Consider the following 23619-nt stretch of genomic DNA (forward strand, 5'->3'; position numbering starts at 1 on the left):
CCAAATGCCCATGGGAACAACATGTCAGTACCCTTTCCAAACAGAAAATTGATTCTGCATCCTCTGAAAGGATGGAAGGGAGGGGGTTTGGCATACTTCTTTCAGGAGTCTATTCCAAAAGGAAGGAGCCACATTTGAAAAGGCACGATTCCTAGTAACTGTCTTCTTTGCTTCTTTTGGAGTGGTAATCTGGAATGGGTGATTCAGGCTGATGCTCTTCTCATCTCCAGGCCAAATCATCTCCAAATGCTCTCTAGCCTTCTCCGATTACGCTTCATCACCCTCAGCTGTTGATGAAACCAGAGGGCTGGCTGGGCTCAACAGCGCAGAGGATGTTCAGGTGCCACTGTGTTGACCACCCTGGTGGCAGCAGTATACCAGCCATCCACCAGAGCATTGACAGGAGCGCCAACCAAGTCAGCTGGAATCCCCTGCATGATATTTTGGAATCCAACTGGATCCAGTAACCTGCAAGGGCGGACTATCTTAATGAGTCCAAGCTCCCCGCGGGAGGGAAGTGCCTCTGTGAGGCTGCATTTAATTAGGTGGTGATCTGACCATGACAAGGGGGAAATCCAGTTCCTGGAACACCCTTGTCAACATAGGATGCTGTCTGGATAAACGCTGGGAGCTGTAGCCCAAAAGTATTATTTTTTAAAATCCCTTATGGAATTAATTTATTTTGAATCATTTTGGCATATGTGAATACCTCTTTTGGTGTGGGTTGCGTCTGTTGAAACCCTAGCCAGCACAGCTGGTGGTGAAGTCTTCTGGGAATTGCAGTCCAAGAACACCTGGGTTACCCAAGGTTGGAAAACACTGACCTAAATGAAATACAGTATTATCAAGGCAGGAAGGACCATTAGCCATGTACGTATTCTCCTTTGTCTCTTCCCACTTGTTCTTTCAGTGAGTGGCGCATTCTTCAGCTGTCCATAATTCCCTTCCCCATGGAGATTCCACTGAAGGAACAAGAGTCCATGGCTCTTAATCTAGGGTTTATCTTGCAGAGAGGATCTTGCTGAGCATTCAAAAACCAACTCAACTTATAAGAATCGCCTTGGCGTTGCCTAGTAGCCTCATTCATTGTAGGAAGCAGAAATTAAAAAAGGCAGGAAAGCTGCTTCTATGTCATGGTAATGAAACCTCACAAGTTATTGACTTCCCCCCACCCCCTCATATTTGTTATCTCCACAGATCATGGAAGTCCTACCAACAATGCTGAGTGCAGTGGAATCAAGGCATGAGACAGCTTTCAGAGCTAAGGCAGCAGATTCTAGTCAGCATGTCAACATTGAGGGGAACCTGTGGATGCTTGATTTGAAAATTCAACTAAGGTCCAAAGTTGTTTATATAATGACAACCTGATTGGATGAAGTCCTCTTCAGTAACTAGTGATCCATTTGAGATGTAAAATGCATAGTCTGGAAGTAATGCATTCAAAATAGCAAGTAGAACCCATGGAGGAGTTGACTCACCACATCCCCACTGGTTCAATAGGCCTACTCTAGTTGCAACTCACTACACTAAGCAACAGGATTTCAGCCAATAATGAGAACTCTCCTTAACAATTCTGTGTTTTGTTTAGAGTTTTCTCCAAAACAAAAGCTTTTGTTCAGGAAATACTGCAGCATTTTCAAGAGTCTGGCAAAACACTAAGGAACTGAACATTCTCAGTAGCTGAATATAGGGCTAACACCAAGCTATTATACTGAGGAGCCCCTCAGTATATTGCCTCTATGGCTGCTTTCCTGCACCTTATGCTATGCACATCCCTGAGAGAATTTGCTTGGCAACTGTGTCAATGGTGGCTGCCATTTAAAAAATCTGGCCACATCCCTAGAGCTTGTGCCAGCCCTACTATTAAGGAGAATAAGGCAACTGCCATAATTGGCAGTTGCTGGTGGGCAGCTGTGGCAATTTGCCCCACAGGAGCAGAGGGATGAAGCAAATTCGTTTTTTGTTTGTTTGGGGGAAAAAAAAACCCAAGTCAATTAGGGTAGCTGTAAGGGAAAGCTTTTCAGTAACACTCCCTCACACACACACATTACATACTGTGCCTTTAAATCTCACTGTGGAACGAGTCTTTGAATTCCTCCTTGATGATTTCAAAAGGGACTCCATAGATAGGTTCAAAGGGAAGCACTTTAAAAGAAAAGAAAGCTACATGCCAAGAAGAGGTGGACTGCAGGAAGTGGGAGGAGACAGGAGAGGGCAAAGGCGGATTCTTTGCTTTTCTTAAAGGAGGTGAACCGAAAAGCATCACTTGAGTTGAATGTGCCATGTGGATGCAAAGACTGCACCACACGGGATATTAAATCTCTATCCAATCTTATGCCACCCTTTTGAGCCCTCACCAGCCTGCGCCAAGTGAGCCGTGTAGCCAATCCCTCAGTCAAAAAGAGTAATATCTCTATGCCATTATGAAGGACTAGGTAAGGGGCTGGCAGCTTCAAAGTGCAGCTTCCCTAACCATTGCTTTGACTAACCATCTGTTTTAAGAAACTATCCATCATCTCATAACCTCATTTTAAAGCCATTAAATTTCTGCACTCAGAAACACATTCTCTTATATGCAGGCATCTCCACCTGCACATATGCACCTATAACCACTTGTAAAGGAGCATCACTATTAACACTAACTTTTCATCTGCCAGTTCAAGAGCTAGGTTTTCTGTGTAAAGTGCTTTACGCTGTGTTTGCACTCACAAGAGCCCTCAAGAGTATGTTGCTGTTAATTACATTCAGTTCTGACCATGAGACTGTGATGTGCGAATTCACAATTCAGTTCCCTTTTCATAGAGCTCAGTGGCTGTCTGGGAAGAGAGCATTCTGAGGTTTCCTGTTTTCTAAACAGGGCGGCGGGGGGGGGGGGGAAATGACTCTGAGATCAAAGGATTTGGCAAGTGCTGCACAATGAGCCTGTGGAAGCGGTGTTGTGTTACCTTTATATTCTTGACCTAGGACATATATTTAAGGCCTGCCCAAGGAGATGGCTATGGGAAGGTGTCTAAAAAAGGATTGAATCCGTATTTACAGATTCACAAATGCTAATTTATTATGAGAAATGCATTCATCCAAGTGGGACTACACATTCACACCTTGTTTTGCCGTGCCATTTCTTGATGAATAGTGCTTGGTTCTGAACCCATTCAGTTTTGCTGAGCAATCTGCAGAAATTAGTGGCCCACCTAAATGATTTAGCTAGCTGCCAATCGGTGCACATCCATTGGGGGAAACAACAGCAATAACTCCCTCCACAGTCCACCTAGATTTCCTTTCATATTCCCTTGAAGGCAACTGATAACCTACCTACCCCTGGGGTGGGGTGGGAGAAGGAGTTCTTGAAAAGCCTGAGGAAAGCATTTTACAGCATCTGTTTTTTTTTACAAAGGCAATGAACTGTGAGTGATTGTTTGGCCCGATAGGCCTCTGAGGAGGCCCATAGGCCTAACAGGGGCAATTTCGCAGCATGTTAGGGGATGGCTGTACTAACATTCCACTCTGGCAGGTGTTCGTGTTTTCGTGGCCTTAGTGGCACCCTGGATATATTTCTAGACCTTTCCGGGGCACTGGGGCCATTCATTTGAGGTAAAAAGAAAACTATTATAACAAACATTTGCTGAGTATGTGCACTTGCAACAGAAGCACCCTGGTTCACTCAAAGCCTTTTTCTCCAGGTGATTCAGAAATGCCTGCAGTTGCACAGTGTCAGGAAAAGGGAAAAGCAAGGGAAAAGGGGTCTGCTGTGGGGAATTGGTGAAAGGGGGCTTTACATCCTGTCAGACAGGGATGGGGACTCAGGTTGTAGGACTCGCTGTCAAGTCGGACTTAAGTCCTTGCCAGTGACTTGACTTGTTTTTTTTCCTCCTCAGTGACTCAGACTCTGTTTGTGTCCCTCCCTTTTTTCTGGGGGGGGGGAAGCTTGCTTTTAATAGGGACTTGGGGCTCAGTACTTGGTACCAAAGACTTGCCAACATCCCTGCTGTCAGAGGTTTGGGGACTTTTGTCTCTGGAGGAACCACGGTTCAGACAGGAGTTGATTCGAGACGTTACTGTGGGGTGTCTGCTCAAGAAAACACAAGGGGATGGCTGTTGAAGTGTCGTGGTGGCCATTAAAAGGAGCAAAGCTTGGAACAGCGACTGCTTTGAACTACGCTTTGCCGTTTCCCCTCAGACCCTATGATCCATGGCTATGCTGTTGGGGGATTCTGGATGTTTTAGTCCAAAGGTGTAAATTCTCCAGAGTCTGAAAAAGAGTCAATAATTTTAATGTAAATAAAGCCTAGAACTGGCACACAAAAGGGCAAAGGGTAGGCAAAGGACTGGCTGCAGGCTACATTGTGGAACAAATTACATCATGTAGCTCTGTGGATACATCATGTTACACAGAAATGCTGTTTAAAAGAAGGAAGGAAGTAGAGGGTAGAGGAGTGGATCCTAGAGGAGTTGACACGAGGGGCAGGGAATGGGAAGATGAGTTGTACTAGAAGTGGGATGATGGGGAAGAGGCAGCCGACTTGAGATATTGAAGCACAGAGATCGGGCGATGGTCTGACCCTTCAGGGGTGTCTCAACTCTGCCAGTAGCTCACATTTAGGTCTCCCAAATTCATGGGATGCCCCCTCATGGACCTGCTGGTCCTCATAGCCTGTTCTTTAGGGGAGTTTCCATCGTTATGAGGAGGTGTCCTGACTTTCTGGCCCCAACGCTTCCTTCTGTGGAAAAACTCAGACTTGGAGTTCATTTCTGGAGAAGATTTGGATGCAAAATTTAGCTGGCAGCTTGCCGAGGTCAGAGGAGTGAGAATGGGGGGGGGGGGAATCAAGATTTTTTGGAAAAATGCTTCAGCCCCCCAGCAATGCAAACCAAGTGAGGAACTTCTTGGCTGTCCGTCACCACAGGTGCCAGGGTTAACGGACACAGAGTCCTTGTATGAGTGCTTTGCATTTTAGCACTAGCTACATACTATCCTTCTGTCTATGGACTATTCCAATTTCTGTACTGAATAAAAGTCAAACATGATTGCATCCTGGAGTGTCGGCTTATTTGTTCCAGAACCTGTAGTATTTGACCATGCTAGTCTTGTCTTTCTCAACCAAACACTTGAATATATATTGCATTTACAGCCCAACCTTCTGCATGTTATTCCTGAAAGAGAATCTGAATCTGAGTTCCTCCGTTCATAATCCAATAGCTTTTCCAAAGCCATGAGACTATGATAATTATGACATCCTGGGATTGTGCAGCTTGCCCAAGGCCACACAGGCTGGTGCTTCTCCCAAGAGGCACAGTGAGGAACTGAACTCCAAACCTCTGGCTCCACAGCTAAATACCAAAATCACTGAGCTATCCAGCCATTGAGTCTTTGAAGCTACAGTATAGGTAAAGGTAAAGGTTCCCCTTGACAATTTTTGTCCAGTCGTGTTCGACTCTAGGGGGCGGTGCTCATCCCTGTTTCCAAGCCATAGAGCCAGCGTTTTGTCCGAAGACAATCTTCCATGGTCACATGGCCAGTACGACTTAGACACGGAACGCTGTTACCTTTCCACCGAAGTGGTCCCTATTTATCTACTTGCATTTTCATGTTTTCGAACCGCTAGGTTGGCGGGAGCTGGGGCAAGCGACGGGTGCTCCCTCCGTCGCGTGGATTCGATCTTACGACTGTTTGGTCTTCTGACCTGCACTGGCTTCTGCGGTTTAGCGCGCAGCGCCACCACATCCCTCTTTGAAGCTATACCTCCTATCATATCCATCGGGAATGGAGGTCAAGAATGGAGGAGGGCATCAAGTTGGATAGGGCAGTAGATCTTGGAAACTGTACTCTGTTGGGTTTGTAATGAAACTTCAAGCCCCCCAACACAAACTCATATATATATATTAGGATCTTATGCGGAGACCTCTACCTCTAGAAGTCAAACATGTAGCTAAAGATGCCTTTTCTACAGCAACACACTACACATTATATATCTTTAAAAAAAATTGCCTAGGATATTTTTCTTCTTCTTCTTGATCAAAATATTAAAGATAAAAACATGCATAAGCCTGCAGTCTTGAAATATAGTTTTGAGGGCATCAATCCCATTGGAAGTAATTAACCTACTTCTGAGTAAACAGAAAAATTGCACTGCATAGAAATAAAACGCTTTTCATAACGTTGCATTTTCTAAATAGACGTGAAAAGCAAAAGCACTGACACTGCTCATTTGTTTTAACACCTTCATGTGAAGTGATTTATAATAAACAGAATGTTCTGTATTTCTCACAAGCAAAATACAACCTAATCCAAGCAATGTCATGCCCTTTTTAAAAACTCAGAAGCAAGTCTCAGAATTATGCAACTGCGGACCCCAGTTTTACTCGTGTGCTCAGAAATGATCAGAAATATTTCAGTAGGATTTAAAACGGAAAGAACCGTTTACTACTCGAGAGTAGTCCCTTCTTCAAGTTAGCAAGACTTCCGTCTCAATAAGTAGGCGTACGAGAAACCAGAAACAGCAAAAGGACCATCAGAGGACTCAAAAGTCTTCACAATCACAAGTGACATCCCGGCCCTCTCAATGACTACTTTTCCCAGCATGCCGTGCGGAAGGAGGCGTGCCCGATGGATTAAAAAACCCCACATGTTGCAACTTCTGTGTCCAAAGCTCAGCTGATTGTTGGTAACTTGGAGGGGTAGCGACAGTGAGAATGGCAGGGGAGCTGCGCTACGCGTGCAAGGTGGTCATCGTGACGGGCGGCAGCAGGGGCATTGGCGAAGCGATCCTGAGAAAGTTCGGTGAGGGCAACGAGGGGACGATCAGGGAGGGGAGAGGACAGGAAAAGAGTCAGATTTCTCAGAAAAACAAGTACCGGGGCTCAAACATGGGAACGCTTGTTCCTCAATCTAGATTTATTGTGTTGAAGGGAGGTGGAGGGGTGGTGGTGGTGGAAGAGAGATATTTTTCTGTACATGCTCAGATGCAATACTGCACTGAATTTGGAAGTTTTGTTCCCTAGTTCAGAAGCAGTTTGGAATCGGGAAACTTGGATGAAGAGGGGAAGAAGTCTTCTGTATATGCTCAGAGACAATGGTGCACTGACTTGGAAGTTTTCTTTCCCAGTCCAGATGCAGTTTGGGGGAGGGGTGTCTGGATGAAGTTAGAGGGAATGAAGGAGTGTTCTGTACATGCTCAGAGGCAATGGTGCACCGAATTTGGAAGTTGTGTTCACTAGTTCAGGTGCAGTTTGGGGTCGGAAGGCCTGGATGAAGTTAGCGGGGGAAAGAAATGTGTTCTGTACATGCTCAGAGGCCAAAGCCTTCTTTTTCATGGCACTCCAGCATCTGGATGGCTGCACTTGTTCCCTGTCTCTGAGTCACAGTAGGTCTGCCCTGCTGTGGCCTCCACCATAGGTAGGCATCCTTCAGTCTTGAAAGACTATGGTAACGTGCTCTGTATGGAGGACTTGGAACAGCGTCTAGTGTGGCTGAGGAGGCCAATTTGAGAGTGACAATCTCTTCCACACTGAAGACAAATCCACTCTGTCCCCTGTCCAGCTCCCTGGTTTTGCTGCTTTTGTGACTTCCTCTTTGCCTCAGCCTGCTGGACAAGGGTCTCTTCAAATTGGGAGAGGCCGTGATGTAACGCCTGCCTCCAGGCTGAACGCTCAGATGTCAGAGTTTCCCATCTGTTGAGGTCTATTCCTAAGGCCTTCAGATCCCGCTTGCAGATATCCTTGTATCGCAGCTGTGGTCTCCCTCTGGGGCGATGTCCCTGCACTTATTCTCCATACAGAAGATCCTTTGGAATCCGACCATCAGCCATTCTCACGACGTGCCCAAGCCAACGTAGACATCACTGTTTCAGTAATTTATGCATGCTGAAAATTCCAGCTCGTTCTAGGACTACTCTATTTGGAACTTTGTCCTGTCAGGTGATGCCAAAAATGCATCGGAGACAACACATATGGAAGGTGTTCAGCTTCCTCTCCTGCCGGGCACAAAGTGTCCAGGACTCACTACAGTACAGGAGTGTGCTCAGGACACAGGCTCTATAGACCTGGATCTTCGTATGTGTCGTCAGCTTCTTATTGAGCCATACTCTCTTTGTGAGTCTAGAGAACATGGTAGCTGCTTTGCCAAAGCGTTTATCCAGCTCGACATCTAGAGAGAGGGTGTCAGAGATGGTTCAGCCAAGGTACACAAAGTCATGAATAACCTCCAATTCTTGTGAAGACATAAGCCCTGTAGCTCTTCTTCTCTCTTTCACTCCCCCCCCCCATATTTGTTGTTGGTTGGGAAAGTGATGCCGAAGTGATGCCATCAGCAGTTTTGCCTAATCTTTAAAGAGTATTACATTTCATTGCCAGAAATTTACTGACAAAACAATTTTCATGGGTGTGGTGGAGCAGACCCCCAAGGAACTGGAAATTCCTGTTGCATCTCTCCTCGTGCTTGTTCCCTCAATTCTGTCAACTCAGAGATTTTTTTTCCTGCGAGAGACTGATGAGGATTCCGACCACCTCCACCAAATCGGCAACAGCAGGATGTTTTCCAACCTCTGCTCATTGTATGATCATGGATGGGTGTATATTTCCGTTAGTAATCTGCCTGTTGGCAGTCTCTTCCTTTTCCAACTTACTCGGTCTGGCCTGGATTTAAAATGTTGTGCTTAAACAGGATGGCGATTGATTTATCATCATCATCTTAGAACTGCAGAACTGGAAAGGGACTCTATGGATCATCCAGTCCAGCCCCTCCCAAGAAGACACTGTGGGGAATTGAACTGTCAAACTCTGGCACCGCAGCCAGAGACCTAAACCCATGAGCTATCGGGCTGGGTTGCAAATAGGTTTGAGGGAAAAGGTAAGAGAGAAACTTGTGATGTTCCTTGTAGCCCTAACGTGCTTCCAACATGCATCGAATGATATTGGCCTGCATATGTGAGTGGAATTGTCTTCTTATTTACCATCCTTTGAAACACAACGGTTGAAATCCTATTGATTTCTACACATGTAGAAAACAAACAGCATAACGTTACTTGTTTCTAACTATCAATTTACAAGACGCTTGTGGCATTCTCAGGGGCACACACCTGCTGGCTTGGCATATCCTGAAGAATACTAGCAGGAATTCTTTAATTGTTGACTAGGAACAAATAACTGTTATGCCTTTTGCATAACAAAGCGATCGAGTTTTAGCCAATGCTATTTACCAGAGTCTTCTCATGCATTTAGCCACTGGCTATTAAGTGTACTGTCATCAAGTCCAATAGCACAGCAACAGAGCATCTCATTTGAGTGCAAAAGCTTTCAAAATCCACCCGAGCATCTAAAACTAGTGGCAAGAGAAGATGCTGTCTTAGATGTTTGAGAGCTGTGTTGCTAGTTGCCCCCAAGGACCTGGGTGGGGGAATGTGTGGTCCTCTAGATGTTGCCAGACTACGCACCCCATCATTCCCTCTCAGTACAGAAATTGCTGGACAAGACCTGAGGTACCTGGTTGAGGGAGGCAGGTGTAAAACCTGTCTGGGTGAGAGGGACTGATTGTCTTATTTGCTGTAATGCCAGTATGTGATCTGAAGCTCTGGCCTTTGTCTTGCACTCACTTTCTCCTTCCAACGTCAACTTCCTTTCCCAGTTCACGAAGGAGCCAAAGTGGTCTTCTGTGCACCCGAATGTGAACGTAAGTCTGAAACATTTTCTCCCCCTTTCTCCCACCTTCTCATTTTGTTTTTGTTCCACATAAGCTTGAGCTGAAGATAATTTGAGACTTTGATATCCAGGAAGCAAGAAAACATTGAAGAACAGTGAGCAGGATACGTGTAGGTCCAGAAAGGTAAATGTGTTACCTTAGATCTTAGGAACTACCGTCTCTGCCATCCTGGACCATTGGTTGTGTTGGTGGGAACTGGAAGTTCACAAGGATGACAGGTTTACCTTTCTTGGTATAGCCGGAGGAAAGCAGGGGCATATGCGTTTTTTTTGTTTGTTCTAAAAGTGGCCTACAATTTGACAGGTATAGCTTATCAGAAAGATGCAGTGATGCAGAAAACTCACCTGATGAATTTCTGTCTTCTGTACACCTCTGAAATGACCAGAAAAACCCTTTCCCAGAATTCAGTAGCAGCCCACTTCCCAGAATGCCCATTGATTTCAAAGCAATGCTAGCGCCCTAATTTAAGTGACATTGGCTTCTCACTCTCAGCATTCTCCTGGAGATTGTCTTTACTTTGCATGTCAATCTTTTCTTTTCTATTTGCTCCCATCTGTTATCAGTTCTTTGACCAAAGTCCAGGAGGCAGTGGAAGACAGGAGGGCCTGGCGTGCTGTGATCCGTGGGGTCACGAAGAGTCGGACGCAATTTAACGACTGAACAACAAAAATTATCAGTTTGGAGTTCTGACACTAGATGGAACTGTTTAGCTGTGGATTTCAATGTACTGTATTTACTTGGCTAGGAAAGTTTCCTCTAGATGAGAGTAACGGAAAGGGAAAATGATGTAAAGCTGAATGGATTTGAATTGATTAATTAATTTTTATGAAATGAATTTGCTCCAGCCTATTGTTAGTCCTGACGCTAGATGAAACTGTTTAGCTGTGTAAATTTTTGTATATTTACTTGGAGTGGAAATGTAACATTGAATGGAATGGAAATGATTAATTTTTGTGCACTGAATAGGGTCTGGAAGTCTCTCCCCATACTGATATAGTTTGGCCAAAATATTGATTCTACCATCGGTTGTGTGTTCAGATGGGAACCTTGAGAATGGTCATTTTCTTCTTTATGCTTCCCCAATGGTGTGACCCTCAGTTGTTTTACAGTACCACTCCATTACTGCCAACCTGGTGGTCTTACATTTTTCACTCAGCCTCCAAGCTAGGAGATACTTCATGAATGAGTCTCCTTCCCCTCCACTCATATTGCCTGTGTGGAAATCAGGTTTCCTGATTGGCAGAAAATTCCAACCAAATGGCAGCAGGAGTGAATCATTTAAAAACATCCCTTCCAAACTGGTTAAAACCAACTCATCTCAGCAACATTCTCAAGGGAACTCTGCCATGACCATTTGGGACATTCATTCATCATTTTTCTACCGTATGACTGTGAAAGTGAATTTTTATTCACAAAAGCTTGCATGGAATGTTCGATTTTTAGTGGTCTAAATAAAAGTATCACCTCTCCTACATTTGTATTTACTCTTATCTGTGTTTTGCCCTAAGCTAGTACAGTGGGGTCTCGACTTACGAACGGCTCGACATACGAACGTTTCGACTTACGAACCGCTCTCATAGGAATATATGGACTCGACTTACGAACTTAGATTCGAGTTACGAACTCTTTTTTCCTTTTTTTTAAAAGCTAAGTCATCTTAGGTTAAAAGGAAAAAAGGAAAAAAAATCCCCCTCTAGTGGCAGAAGGCGGAATAGCAGCTTCCCATTAGTTTCTATGGACGAAAAGAGCAGATATGGATTAAATGGTTTTCAATGCATTCCTATGGGAAATGCAGATTCGACTTAAGAACTTTTCGACCTGAGAACTGCCTTCCAATACGGATTAAGTTCGTAAGTCGAGACCCCACTTGTAGAGTTAAGGCAGAATCTCATTGGGGGTGTGTATAGAGACTCTCATTCTTTTAATATTGCTCTTTCAAACCCTATAGAGAAACAATGGGTCTCTATTTAGTTAGAAAAATATATGGTATTTAATACAATTCTTTTTTTTAAACTGAAGAATGGCGTCTAATGAACATTCAGTATATTGCTATTTGAACTGTTGCTTGTCTCTCTTCTTTTTTCTTTTCTATTTCCAAGATTATATCTGTTTGTCCTGAAGTAACCTCTACCTGGCACTTCATTACTGTTCAAATTTCAGTGGTATACAGTAGGACTGCTGTATCTGTGGGGATATGTTTCAAGACCTACCATAGATCCCATAGAAAATAGCAAACCCTAGGGATATAACACAGTCTGTGGTTTCCTCTAGTGGTCTGTTCTGGTAATACACCTTGGAACCATGGATTTCTGAGATTGTTTATTTAATATTTTCAGGCAGAATATGAAACCATGGATACTGACCGCACAGATACAGTGGTCCTATTGTAATTGCATTTCACATTCCAGGGTTACAGTTCTTATATCCTTAATGATTTCGTACTTTATCTATACCAAAATCAATCTATGGCAGTCTCCGCCACCACTGGTTAGGTGAGTGTGTGAGTGTCTTGTATGTAGGGCTTCCTCTGTTGCTCAACAGTATGATTTCGTAATGACTGACAGTATAATCTTATATGGGAAAAAACCCACAGTGGCTTGACACTTTCTGGGTGGCAGCCTGGGAACGAGGGGAAAGAGATGAATGTGGCAAACGAGACAGATGGACAAATCATTTGGAAGTGGCTCATTGTGCTTCCCTTCTGCAGGGCTGTCACCAAGAGTGGGCATTTGTCGGGTGCCTGCTTTGTCCCACACCCTCGTCAACCTTGGATGCCTGCTGACATCCCTATGCTTTCTATTTGTTAATCTGCCCTTCCTCAATTTACTGGCAGTGGCAAGCCAAAAGAGGGACTGTGGTATCTCTCCCTAGCCATGTGTCCTCCCTCAAATGGGATAAATGAGACCCAGGATATGAGTGGAAGCTGTCAGGCCCAAGGGGGTGAAGTGAGAGAGAGGTTGGCCCACTAAAGGGAGGGGAGAAGCAAAGAAAACCTCTTCCTTGATTCCCCCCCCCCAACTATCACCCATGTCTGCTCTTCCTTGAACTCTGCACTAACTCTGTTTGCAACTGCTCTGTCGTATGACCTTATAGGGGAAAGGGGGGAAGCCCTTCAGAAGGAACTGGAAGAGTCTGGGTGCCCTGGAGAAGCTCGTTTTGTGGTCTGCGATGTTGCCAGTGAAGCCGATGTTGAGGTAGGCTGGAAATGTGGGAAGAGCAGGACTGTTGGGGTTTGAGAGGCTTCTTGACATCGGCTTTAAGCTTGCTGAACCCATTCTTAAAATCCACCTTTGTTCTCTGGGCATTGCAGTTGTATAAATGATCCCACATCTGGAATGGCCTGGTTCTCCTAGGAGTCCAGATGGTTTCCAGATGGGTTGAGCTACAACCCTTGTCACCTCTGGTCCATGGCACAAATCTGTTCTTGCTGGGGATAATGGGAGTTGTATTCCAGTGTATTTGGGAGCTACTAGGTTGGAGGGAAGGTGTTCCCTTTTGCAACTCTAAAATTGTAGGAAATGTTGTACTCTTGTTTTCAGTACCCCTACTCTCTCTATTTTTGTAACTTGTTCCCCTCCACAGAATCTGGTTTCCGTGACCATAAACCTGTATGGATGCCTTGATTGTCTTGTGAACAATGCTGGAGTTCGTAAGTCATTTTAAAAATGATTTGGATTTGGGGAGATTTTGGGTTCCCGTTTGTTGGTTGTGGGATGTGGGAGGTTCCTTGAAGGGCAGGCCTAAGAACCCTGGAAGAAATGAAGCATTGAGATCAGAGGTTGGTAATTAACATTTTTGGGACTACAATTCCCAGAACCCCCTGCCAGAATCATGGTAAGTTATATTGGCAGAAGAGAAAAACAGAGAGGAGACCCATAGAGTTGACTGTTTTATGTATTCAGTTTGTCTGATACGTACATTGATCTGTTGTATATGTGTGTTGTCTGGTAAGTTAATGGAAAAGATTCACTAATTTAAAAAGGAAAAAGCAAGATTCACTAGCAGATATGCAAGAATATTGCCTAATTTTCATCTTACCTTCATGGGGGAAAAAACCTTGCATTTGTATTTATTCTTGCCAATAGATCCCGCTTACCAAGAAATAGACGATGTGTCTGCACAAGATTTCCACCGTCTGTTGGACATCAATGTTGTTGGCTATTTCTTGGCAGCAAAGGTCAGTGATTTCAATCATCATCATGAACATTGTAGAACTGCAGAACTGGACGGGACCCTATGGATCACCAAGTACAGCCCCTTTTCTACGTAGGTGGCACCGTGGTGAATCAAGCTCCCAACCTCTGGCTCTGCAGCCAGATGTCAGAACATTGGCTCCTCTACACCAGCCTTCCTCAACTTGAATCCCTTCAGAAATAGGTGAGGAGACAAGTACAGCACTGTCATCTCCCAACAGGCTGGAGATGGTGGGAGTTTTAGTCCAACATAGCTGGAGGGTATCAGGATTGGGACAGTGAGGTTGAGCTGGGCTGACTTCAGCCTGTGTGTGTGCCCTACTAAGATCAGATTGTATTGCTTGCAGTGAATGAAGAAGGCAAAACGCAAGTGTTTGTAACATATTCTTCAAGGCTGTGCAGGCTTAGGGATCACCTAAGTACAGTAAGGGCCTGCACAGAAAATGTCCACAACTGGGCCCAGTTCTCTTTCAGATTTTTACTAATGACCTGGATAAGGAGGTGCACAGAATGCTTATCAGATTGGCGGGTGACACAAAATTGGGTCGACTAGCAAATACCCAAAAAGACAAGACTTTTTTTTAGAATGTTCTTGATAGGCTGACAACAACAGAGGGGAATGCAACAGGGATAAGTTCAAAGTTTGACACAAAGGAAGGAAAAAACAAATGCACAATTATACGTTCAGAAATACTTGGCTCAGCTATACTACATGAGAGAAGGATCTTGGAATTGTAGTTCACAAGCTGAATATGAGCCAACAATGTGATGCGATTGCGGAAAAGGCAAATCCTGCATAGTCCCCAAATCCCATGGCTAGGCCACATCTTTATTGCCTCCAATTCTGGATCCTGCATTTCAAGAAGCTTACAAGCAAACTGGAAGAAGTTCAAGACCTATGAGAAAAGAATGGAAAAACTGGGCATGTTAGCCTTGCTAAAAGAAGACCAATGAGAAATATGATAGTAGTCCTCAAATACTTTAAAGATTGTCATACAAAGGAGAAGCAGGATTTGTTCCGTGTCATTCCGGACAGCAGCACTCGTAATATTGTAATGGGCTCAGGTTATAGGGAGCCAGATTTCAGTTAAATATGAGGAAAAACTTAATCCCAGGGTTGATTTGTTGACTTTATCTAGGATAAGGAGGAAGGGCTCGAAATGGCCATGCTGAAGCACTGCCATTTTAGAGAAGAAATACTGAGCCAAGATATTTTGCTAATTGAGGCAAAGAAGCAAATGGTGCCTTGACTCACCAAGGTGTAGAGTAGTGGGCCCAATTGTTTCAGAAGAAATTCCCACAAGCACCTGCCTTATATCCCTTCCCCTATAAGAGGAATTTAGGAATAAACAAGTAAATAACTGCTTTGTTTATGTGTTTGTTTCAAATATTTGTACCGTGCCTTTCTCTGTAAACCACACAAAGTGGCTGAAAGTGTTAAAAAATAAACAGTATTGGAAGCTGAGAACAATAAATTATTATAATATTTCAAGAGAATTAAATAAATATAATGTTAAAAGCTACTAGATACGTACCAAAAACACAGTAGAGTGGTGCCCCACTTGACGATGACCCCGCTTGACGACAAAATCGCGTTACGATGTCTTTTTGCGATCGCTATAGCGATCGGAAAATGATGGTTCCAAGGGGCGATTTTCGTTTAACAATGATTTGGTCCCTGGGAACTTTTTTCGCTTGATGACAATTAAAAACAGCTGATTGGCGATTTGCAAAATGGCTCCCTGCTGTTTTCTGGACTGATTCTTCGCAAGACAGGGATCGAAAATGGCCATCCTATGGAGGATCTTCGCTGGACGAAGAGGTATTTCCCCCATTGGAACACATTGACTGGTTTTCAAAGCATTCAATAGGGTTTTTTTTTCACTTGATGATGATTTCACTGTACAGCGATTTTGCTGGAACACATTATCGTCGTCAAGCAGGGCACCACTGTAAAAGCAACAGAAATGCAGCTGTCCCATTTTAATAACTAACACTCTTGCTCCTTTTGTGACACCACTAAAGCACTTACTGGAGACAGCTGCAACTGTCTGCCTAAGGGCAGGACCGGCTCCATTGATTGGCTAAATAGGACAGTGGCCCAGTGAGACACAGGCTAGCTTCCTACATTGGTGTCATGTCTCTAGGTCACAGGTTCTCAATAGACTGCCACATTATCTCTTGATCACCTTTCCTCCTCAACTTTCTGCTAACAGTATGCGCTGCCTCATCTCCGGAAGACGAAAGGGAACATCATCAACATCGCCAGCCTTGTGGCTATTATTGGAGAAGCTAACGCTCTTGCGTACGTTGCAACCAAGGTAATCTAGGACACTGAAACCAGGTGTCAAGTGTCTTTCTTTCCCCACATCTTATTTGAAGACTGCAGTTGGCAAAACTGTTTGTTTATCTGTAAAGTTATACACAAGGACCAAAGGAATAAAGTTCTTGTCCCCTAGTTATTCTATGATCTTATTCTGTTTTCCATAAATCAGTAGTTCTTAGCCTTGGGTAACCCAGATGTTCTTGGACTGCAAGTCCCAGAAGCCTTCACCGCTAGCTGTGCTGCCCAGGGTTACTGGGACTTGCAGTTGAAGAACATCTGGGTTTACCCACTGCCATACATGATGATTTTTTTGTGTTGTGTTGAGGTCTGAAATCCAATCAGTCAGCTAAGTTATGTTTTCCCTTGATTTTCTATACCACAAACCAGAGGTGGCAAGAGTCAGCTTTTTATATTGCAGCTCCCAGAATACTGGAGCCAGTTATGCCCCAGAGCAAAAGGGGAGCCTGAACGTTGTCATTTTAATGGCCTTTTAGTTACTCCTGTTTACAACTTCCTACAACTTGCAGGGTGCTGTAACTGCCATGACAAAAGCGATGGCCCTCGATGAGAGCAAATGTGGAGTCCGAGTCAACAGGTAATGTTGCTGATGCAATTAATACTGTGTGATAAATAGTACCATCCTCATAGACTGCATCTTTGGGGTCAGCTGACATTTCAGGACTGCAGAAAAAATAAAATAAGAACATTGTAGGTTATTCAACTCATTTGTATTTAATTAAGGTTGCAATCTTATACTTGCTTATCCAGGAGTAAATCCTATTGTGGGACTGAATTCTGAGTAGACATATAGAGAACGATGCTGTCATTTGGATCTAATTTAATCCAACAGAGGTACTCCTGGGAGGGCTAACAGTGGTACAAACACTGGCCCCATGTCTCTGGGACATCTCCAAAGTTGAGGCAAGGGGGTTACACTAAACCAGCTTTCCCCAAACTGAGAACATTTAGTCCTCTGGAATTCCCTCCCCCCCCCCCAAGATTATAACTCTTATAGTTCCTTATGATCAAGGTGAATTTGATTTAAAGTGTGGGTGCTTTGGATGTCTTTGAACAAGAAAAACATCCTCTATTTATTTTATTTATTTATTTTATTTATATCCCACCTATGTGGTCGGTTAAGACCACTCTAGGCAGCTAGAGTGTGCAGCTTTGTGTGGAAGAACATGGTCCTGGAAAAAATTTAAATATCACCAGCAGCACTTTTAGTTGGGTCTACAACCTAATTTCTAGTTATGCAGTTGCTTGAACTAGGAAACCATGCACGCACCCCTCTAGTTAAGCACTTAGTTGACACATTCTGGACCAACAGAATTTTCGAAGCCTCTTTTAAAGGCAGGCCAATGCAGAGGGCGCTGCAACAGTTCAGGCACGCTGAAGTATGTTTTACTATTGGGAAGAGGCATTGCAAATGGCCAGCAGACTTTGGGGGGAAGATTTTGGCTTGTCATGTATTTTGGACTTCACCTCCCAGATGCCACAGCCAGCATAACCCATGATAATGTCCAAAGGATAAAAAGTTACCATATGTGAATAGATCCAGTGGCGAAGCTTGGGTGTGTGTGTTTGTTGAGGGTCCAAGCACCGCTGTGCTCTTCCTGGCTGTCGTTGGGCTGCTGGTGGCACTAACCCTTCTTGGCAGCATCTTTCTGCTGGGCTGCTGGCAGGAGCAGAGCGTGGCTATGCAGGTGCTGCAGGAAGCAGCGGTGGCAGCATAGAAGCGGGCCCCTTTCCACGCTCTGGCTGAACCAAGTGCATGGTAGGTGAGGGTTAGATAGGGAAAGGAGGGTTGATGATGGTGGTGGTGGTGGAGGAGGGTCCCTTGGGGACACTCCTATTGGGAACCAAGGGAAGAGGATGGGGTGCAGGTAAAAGATTGAGGGGACGCAATACTTGCCCCAGATGTTGGCAAGCCATGTTACGCCACTGAATAGATCCGCTTGCTCTTTCCTGATGTCCCCTTTCTATTAAAAATATCCCAACAATTTGAATTCCAGTATTTCACCTGGTAATATCTGGACTCCCTTGTGGCAGAAGCTGGCAAGCGAGGCAGATGATCCACAGGCAAAGACCCAGGAAGGCATCGATGCTCAGGTAAGTGTTGTGGCAAAATGGAAATGGCGGGGTTGGACAAGGAGGGCTGCATTTACACCACCACCTCAAATATTGCCATGATCTGCATCAAAGACCTATTTGATTCTACAGTCTTTATTTAGTATTCAGATTGAATCAGATTTGGGGATACCAGCCATTTTTACATATACTCTTATGTTTAATCATGGACCAAATGAAAGTATTTTGTATAACTCATGTGAAGCTTTCCTAACTACTGGAAATCCTTTGTAGCCAGTCCTCCTCAGTTCTGAGCTCTCATAAGCTCAAGGGCTAGAAACTTGTATTGTCGTTTAAATTAAACTTTAATCAAAATGTAGAGAGGCTTTTGTTTCTCAGATATTTTAGACTTCAACTCCTAGAAGGCTCACTCAACCTGGCCAGTGATAAAACAATTCTGGGAATTGTAATCTTAAATACCTGGAGGCCCCACTTATTTTCCTTCAGAGGCTAGCTCTGTTTTAAGATTGGCCATTTCTTCTTTTAATTAAAAACCAGGACTCTTGGGAGTAATTGAGTACATTAAAGTGGTGTGTATGACGCAGATCGAGTCTTCAGTTCTTTCTCTCTCTTTTTATTGCATTCGTAGCCTCTGGGACGGTTGGGGACCCCAGAAGAGATCGCACTGGCTGTCTTGTTCATGGCTTGTGACGCCACCTTTTGCACCGGGGCTGACCTTGTGATCAGTGGAGGAGCTGAGCTTGGCTATGGGAAGAAGAACAATCGAGATGCTGCCAAAGGTGTTGAAGGTGTTAAAGGCTAGTGGGAATTGGCCAGGTGCTTACAAAGGCAGTGAAAACTTCAGGGTTGATGTCTGTCTTTCCAGACGGCTGCCGAAATGGCTGGCTGTGATAACCCTAATCTGTTACAAATGATAACAATAATAAAAAAAAATGTATTGGGCGGATTGTGGGATGTCTCTTGACCATTTGTTCTCCATCACCACCCTGAAGAGAATAATTTCAAGTTTCCACTGAGTCGGGTCGATCTGCTGACCTATAGCTCCCAGCTCTTGCCTTATATCTGTGAAGATTCCTGCTTTATGGTTGACAGAAAATTGGATTTTTTTGTCCAGTACCATTTTGTTGCAGCCCAAACAATAAAGTGTTGTCAGGCCCCTTGAAATGAAGAAACTGAGATATGTCACAGAGATTAAGGGAGTGTTTTACCTCAGGGCTCTGTTGCATTCCTGTCACAGTTCTGTAGGCAGCTGAAAGCTAGCAGGTGAATGTTTCTTTTCTCGTGTCTATGTTATTAAAAATAAATAAATTGTTTGGTAGTGGCCTTCCTGATCTTGATGAACTGCTAGTCATGTTGTCTTCATTATTGTCAAAGCCAGTGGGACTGAAAGGACATTGAGCCCCATGACAGCTGGACAACCACATGTTCCTCAAACCCACTGTAATATACCAGGCAGAAGGGCAACAGGTGAATCTTTTCTGGTCTTTCCATTACTGTGGAGGGAAAAGTGATACATATTCCAGTTCGTAGTATCCTTCTCATTTGTAGTATTTCTGAGCCAAGTATCCCAAATCTTGTAAAACTGCATTGTTTTTTCCCCCTATGTGTAGAAGTTTGCACTCATCCCTGCTAAATTTCATTCTGTTGTTTTCAGGCCAGTGTTCAAATCTATCAATATATTTTTCAGTTTTGTTCCCGTCCTCCAAGGTATTAGCTGTTCCACCCAATTTTGTGTCATCCAGAAATTTGATAAGCATTCCCTGCACCTGTCATCCAAGTAATTAATAAATATGTCCAAGAGCACGAGGCCCAGGACTGAGCCTTGAGGCACTCCACTTATCTTCTCTCAGTTTGAGAAGGAGCCATTGATAATCACTTTTTGAGTACAAATCTGTCACCAACTGTTTTATCTACCTGACAGTTGTTCTATCCAGCCCACACCTAGTTTTTAGTTTGCTAATCAAAGCATCAAGGAGCACTTTGTCAAAGGCTTTGCTGAAGGCAAAATATATTACATCTACAGCATTCCCATGGTGTACCACACAGGCTACCAGATTTTTAAAAATGATATAAGATCAGTCTAGCATGATTTGTTCATGACAAATACATGTTGGCTTCTAGTAGTTATAAGGTGTTTTCATGGTGCTTTCACAGTGACTACTGTATAATCTGCTCCAGCATTTTCCTGGGATTGATGTCAGGCTGACCAGTCTGTAGTTCCCACATTCCTTCTCGTCGTTTTTGAAGATAGAGACGACACCCCAGTTCCTGCATCCCACTGAGGTAAAGGCACAAGGACCTTGTGAAGAAAAAAAAACGGGCAACTCTTGTCTCTAATATTGTTTTAGTTTCCCGGCCTTGACACTAAAAACAGGTTCTGTAGCTTAGCTATCTCCAGTTAAGACTTGGATAAAATACAGACCTGTTTTTCACACAGCTGTGATCAAGGGGAACTAGACCTTGAAGGTAAGCATTAAAAAAGCTTTGTCAATAGCAAATGTTTAACTTTCACCTTTTGATTAGTGGCTATTGTAATCCTAAATCTCCTGACAGGGTAACTAGGAAGTAGGTAGAAAAAGAGTGCCTTAAATTTGCTACAACTTGTTTGGTTGCAATGCAGTTACCTCCCACCAAAATATTATTATTAATTACACATTACTCCAATCCTGTCTCTAAAAAGCTTACGTTGGCCTATACTACATATTCTCCCACTTTTATCCTCGCAACACCCATGAAGTGGGTTAGCCCAAACTCTCTAGGTAGTGAAATCCAGGCCTCCGTGGACCTAGTGACAGGTTATCTGAGCTGTTCCTTGTGCTTTAAGTGCAAATATATTTTTGGACTCTTAATACCCATTGTTCCTTATCATGCTCCCTGGGGAGTTGTAGTCCAACAAGATCTGGAAACCCCAGACTGGGAAAGTGTTCTGAGGCACTGCGCGATCCTGGCCTAAAATGTCTTTGCCTTAGAACTCACTCTAACCCCTTAGGCAGAAGTTGGGCTTCTCTGCTTCCTCTCTCTTTTACAGTTCACTTTTGAGTCCTTCCTCCAAGTTCTAGTCTCGGACAATGTCCCCCACCTACAATTTGAAAAGGATTTGAACTCTGGGAGTAACAAGGAGAGCTTGGAGGTGTAGTCCAAAACAAGGCAATTTTTTCCCAAGCTCTCCCTGTTACTCCCAGACTTCAAATCCTGTTCAAATTGTAGGTGGGGGACATTGTTGTTAGTCATTGATAAAGGGCACTCATTTTAGAAATGACCAGTTGTAGGGATGAACTGACCCACCACATGGGCAATTTTCATAATGGAGAGAGGTGAAGAGTAGTGTTCTACAGGGATCTTGTCTTGGGACCAGTGCTTTTCAGCCTATTCATCAATGACCTGGAGATGGGATAAGCCATGAGGTGGCCAAGTTTGCAGATGACACAAAACTTTTCCAGGCGGTAAAGACCAGAAGGGATTGTGAAGAGCTCCAGAAGGATCTCTCCAAACTGGGAGAATGGGCGGCAAAATGGCAAATGTGCTTCAATATAAGAACATGTAAAGTAACACGCATTGAGGCAAAAAATCAAAACTTTATTTATCAGTTAACAGGTTCTGAGCTGTCCCTGAAAGATCAGGAAAGATATCTTGGTGTGCTGGTGGACAGCTCGATGAAAGTGTCAACCCAGTGTCGGCGGCAGTGAAGAAGGCCAATTCCATGCTAGGTATAATTAAAAATGGGATTGAAAATAAAACAGCCAACATTATAGTAGCATTGTACAAAATGCTGGTAAGGCTGCACCTGGAGTATTGTGTACAGTTCTGGTCGTCACACCTCAAAAAGATATAGCAGAACTGGAAAATGTGCAGAAAAGAGCGACTAAAATGATGACTGGTCTGGGTCACCTCCCTTATGAGGAAAGGCTACAGAATTTGGGGCTCTTTAGTCTAGAGAAAAGGTGCCTGAGGGGGGACATGATTGAGATGTATAAAATTATGCAGGGGATGGATAAAGTGGATAAAGGGAAGCTCTTTTCCCTCTCACGCAATACCAGAACCAGAGGACATCCACTCAAATTGAGTGTTTGGAGAGTGAGAAATGACAAAAGAAAATATTTCTTTCCTCAGCATATTGTTAGTCTGTGGAACTCCTTGCCACAGGATGTGGTGATGGCATCTGGCCTAGATGCCTTCAAAAGGGGATTGGACAGATTTCTGGAGGAAAAATCCATTGCAGGTTATAAGCCATGATGGGGATGTATAATCTCCAGGCTTAAAAGGAAGGTTCTTCAAAATGCCAGATGCAGGGAAGGGATATCAGGAGAACAGCTATCTAGTTGTGTGCTCCCAGAGGCATCTGGTGGGGCCATTGTGAGAGCTAGGAAGCTGGACTAGATGGGCCCTTGGCCTGATCCAGCAGGGCTCTTCTTATGTTCTTAGGCGCTATTTCAGAGGTTTGAGGAGTGGCAGCTGTGTTTGTCAGTTGCAGCAAAACTAAGAAAGAGTCTTGTAGCCCCTTAAAGACTAACAGGCTTTATTTGGCATGAGCCTTTGAAGGCTGCAGCTTGCCGCAATCCATCTGATGAAATAGTGTCTGGTAAAGTAAGCTGCGGTCCACAAAAATGTATGCTAAATAGATCCTGTTAGTCTTCAAGATGCCATAAGCCTCTTTGTTGCTTTTGTTCCAAAAATGGGCAGCTGAAGCCTTTGCGGGGCATGGAGATAAGAATTATGTCTTGCCAGTGTTTGAGGATCAGGCTTCTTTGAATGGCAAGATACCAGAAAGGATAGGTAACTTTCATTTATTAGGTACAGCTTGCATGCCCTTCTCTCTTCTCTGCAAGAAATAAGAGGCCTAGAAGCCATTGCCTTGCACTTGCCTCTAGCCATCTTCCTTAAGAGCTCAAGAACTGGTTCAACTATGTCTTCAGTTTGGTGACTTCCCATAATTTGTGGTTTCCCAACTTTTGTACAGGATTTTCCTGAAGGCCTCTCTTACTAACAATAAAAGTGAAAGTTAAAATATGCAGGTATCTTTGATCCCACCCTTTTTCTTTATCTTTACCTGTACACAATGCCTCTGAAATTGATTTTGCCTCCTGGGCTAAAAGAGATTTACCACCCTTGGGTTAAAAGATTGGCGGTCCTACTCAGAACCACCTCTTTCTTTCTTTCTCTCTCCCCCTGTCTTTTTCCTTTTGCATTAATAGAAACATCATAATGTGCTGTCAATTCTGACTTATGGCGACCCTTTGCAGGGTTTTCCTGGTAGAAATTCTCAGAAGTGGTTTACCATTCTCTTCTGCTGGGGGCATCCTGGGACTGTGCAGCTT

General features: G+C 43.9%; 1 protein-coding gene and 1 long non-coding RNA gene across 3 annotated transcripts in view; one reads left to right on the top strand and one right to left on the bottom strand.

Moving 5' to 3' along the window:
* LOC110078583 (uncharacterized) overlaps positions 1-23619 on the bottom strand; it is a 301586-nt gene that overhangs the window by 264410 nt on the left and 13557 nt on the right. The gene's annotated exons all lie outside the window — the stretch shown is intronic.
* Positions 6115-19645, top strand: LOC110078579 (L-fucose dehydrogenase). Of its 2 annotated transcripts, XM_020792891.3 has the most exons (9): positions 6115-6778; positions 9620-9664; positions 12788-12888; positions 13277-13343; positions 13780-13871; positions 16104-16208; positions 16741-16808; positions 18229-18325; positions 18933-19645. In XM_020792891.3, the coding sequence occupies exons 1-9, from the start codon at positions 6691-6693 to the stop codon at positions 19104-19106; spliced, it is 837 nt and encodes a 278-aa protein (XP_020648550.3). In that variant the 5' UTR covers positions 6115-6690; the 3' UTR covers positions 19107-19645. The 2 variants fall into 2 exon arrangements, with proteins under 2 accessions (XP_020648550.3, XP_078233144.1); XM_078377018.1 differs by lacking the exon at positions 9620-9664.

This window comes from Pogona vitticeps, chromosome 6, assembly GCF_051106095.1.
Source record: "Pogona vitticeps strain Pit_001003342236 chromosome 6, PviZW2.1, whole genome shotgun sequence".
Classification (NCBI taxonomy): Eukaryota; Metazoa; Chordata; class Lepidosauria; order Squamata; family Agamidae; genus Pogona; species Pogona vitticeps.

Bases quoted from the DNA above. Each gene is read 5' to 3' on its own strand.
- LOC110078579 (XM_020792891.3), top strand. From the start codon at position 6,691: ATGGCAGGGGAGCTGCGCTACGCGTGCAAGGTGGTCATCGTGACGGGC. The intron at 6,779-9,619 runs GTGAGGGCAACG...TTCCTTTCCCAG, and splicing joins AGCGATCCTGAGAAAGTTCG to TTCACGAAGGAGCCAAAGTG. The intron at 13,344-13,779 runs GTAAGTCATTTT...TCTTGCCAATAG, and splicing joins TGTGAACAATGCTGGAGTTC to ATCCCGCTTACCAAGAAATA.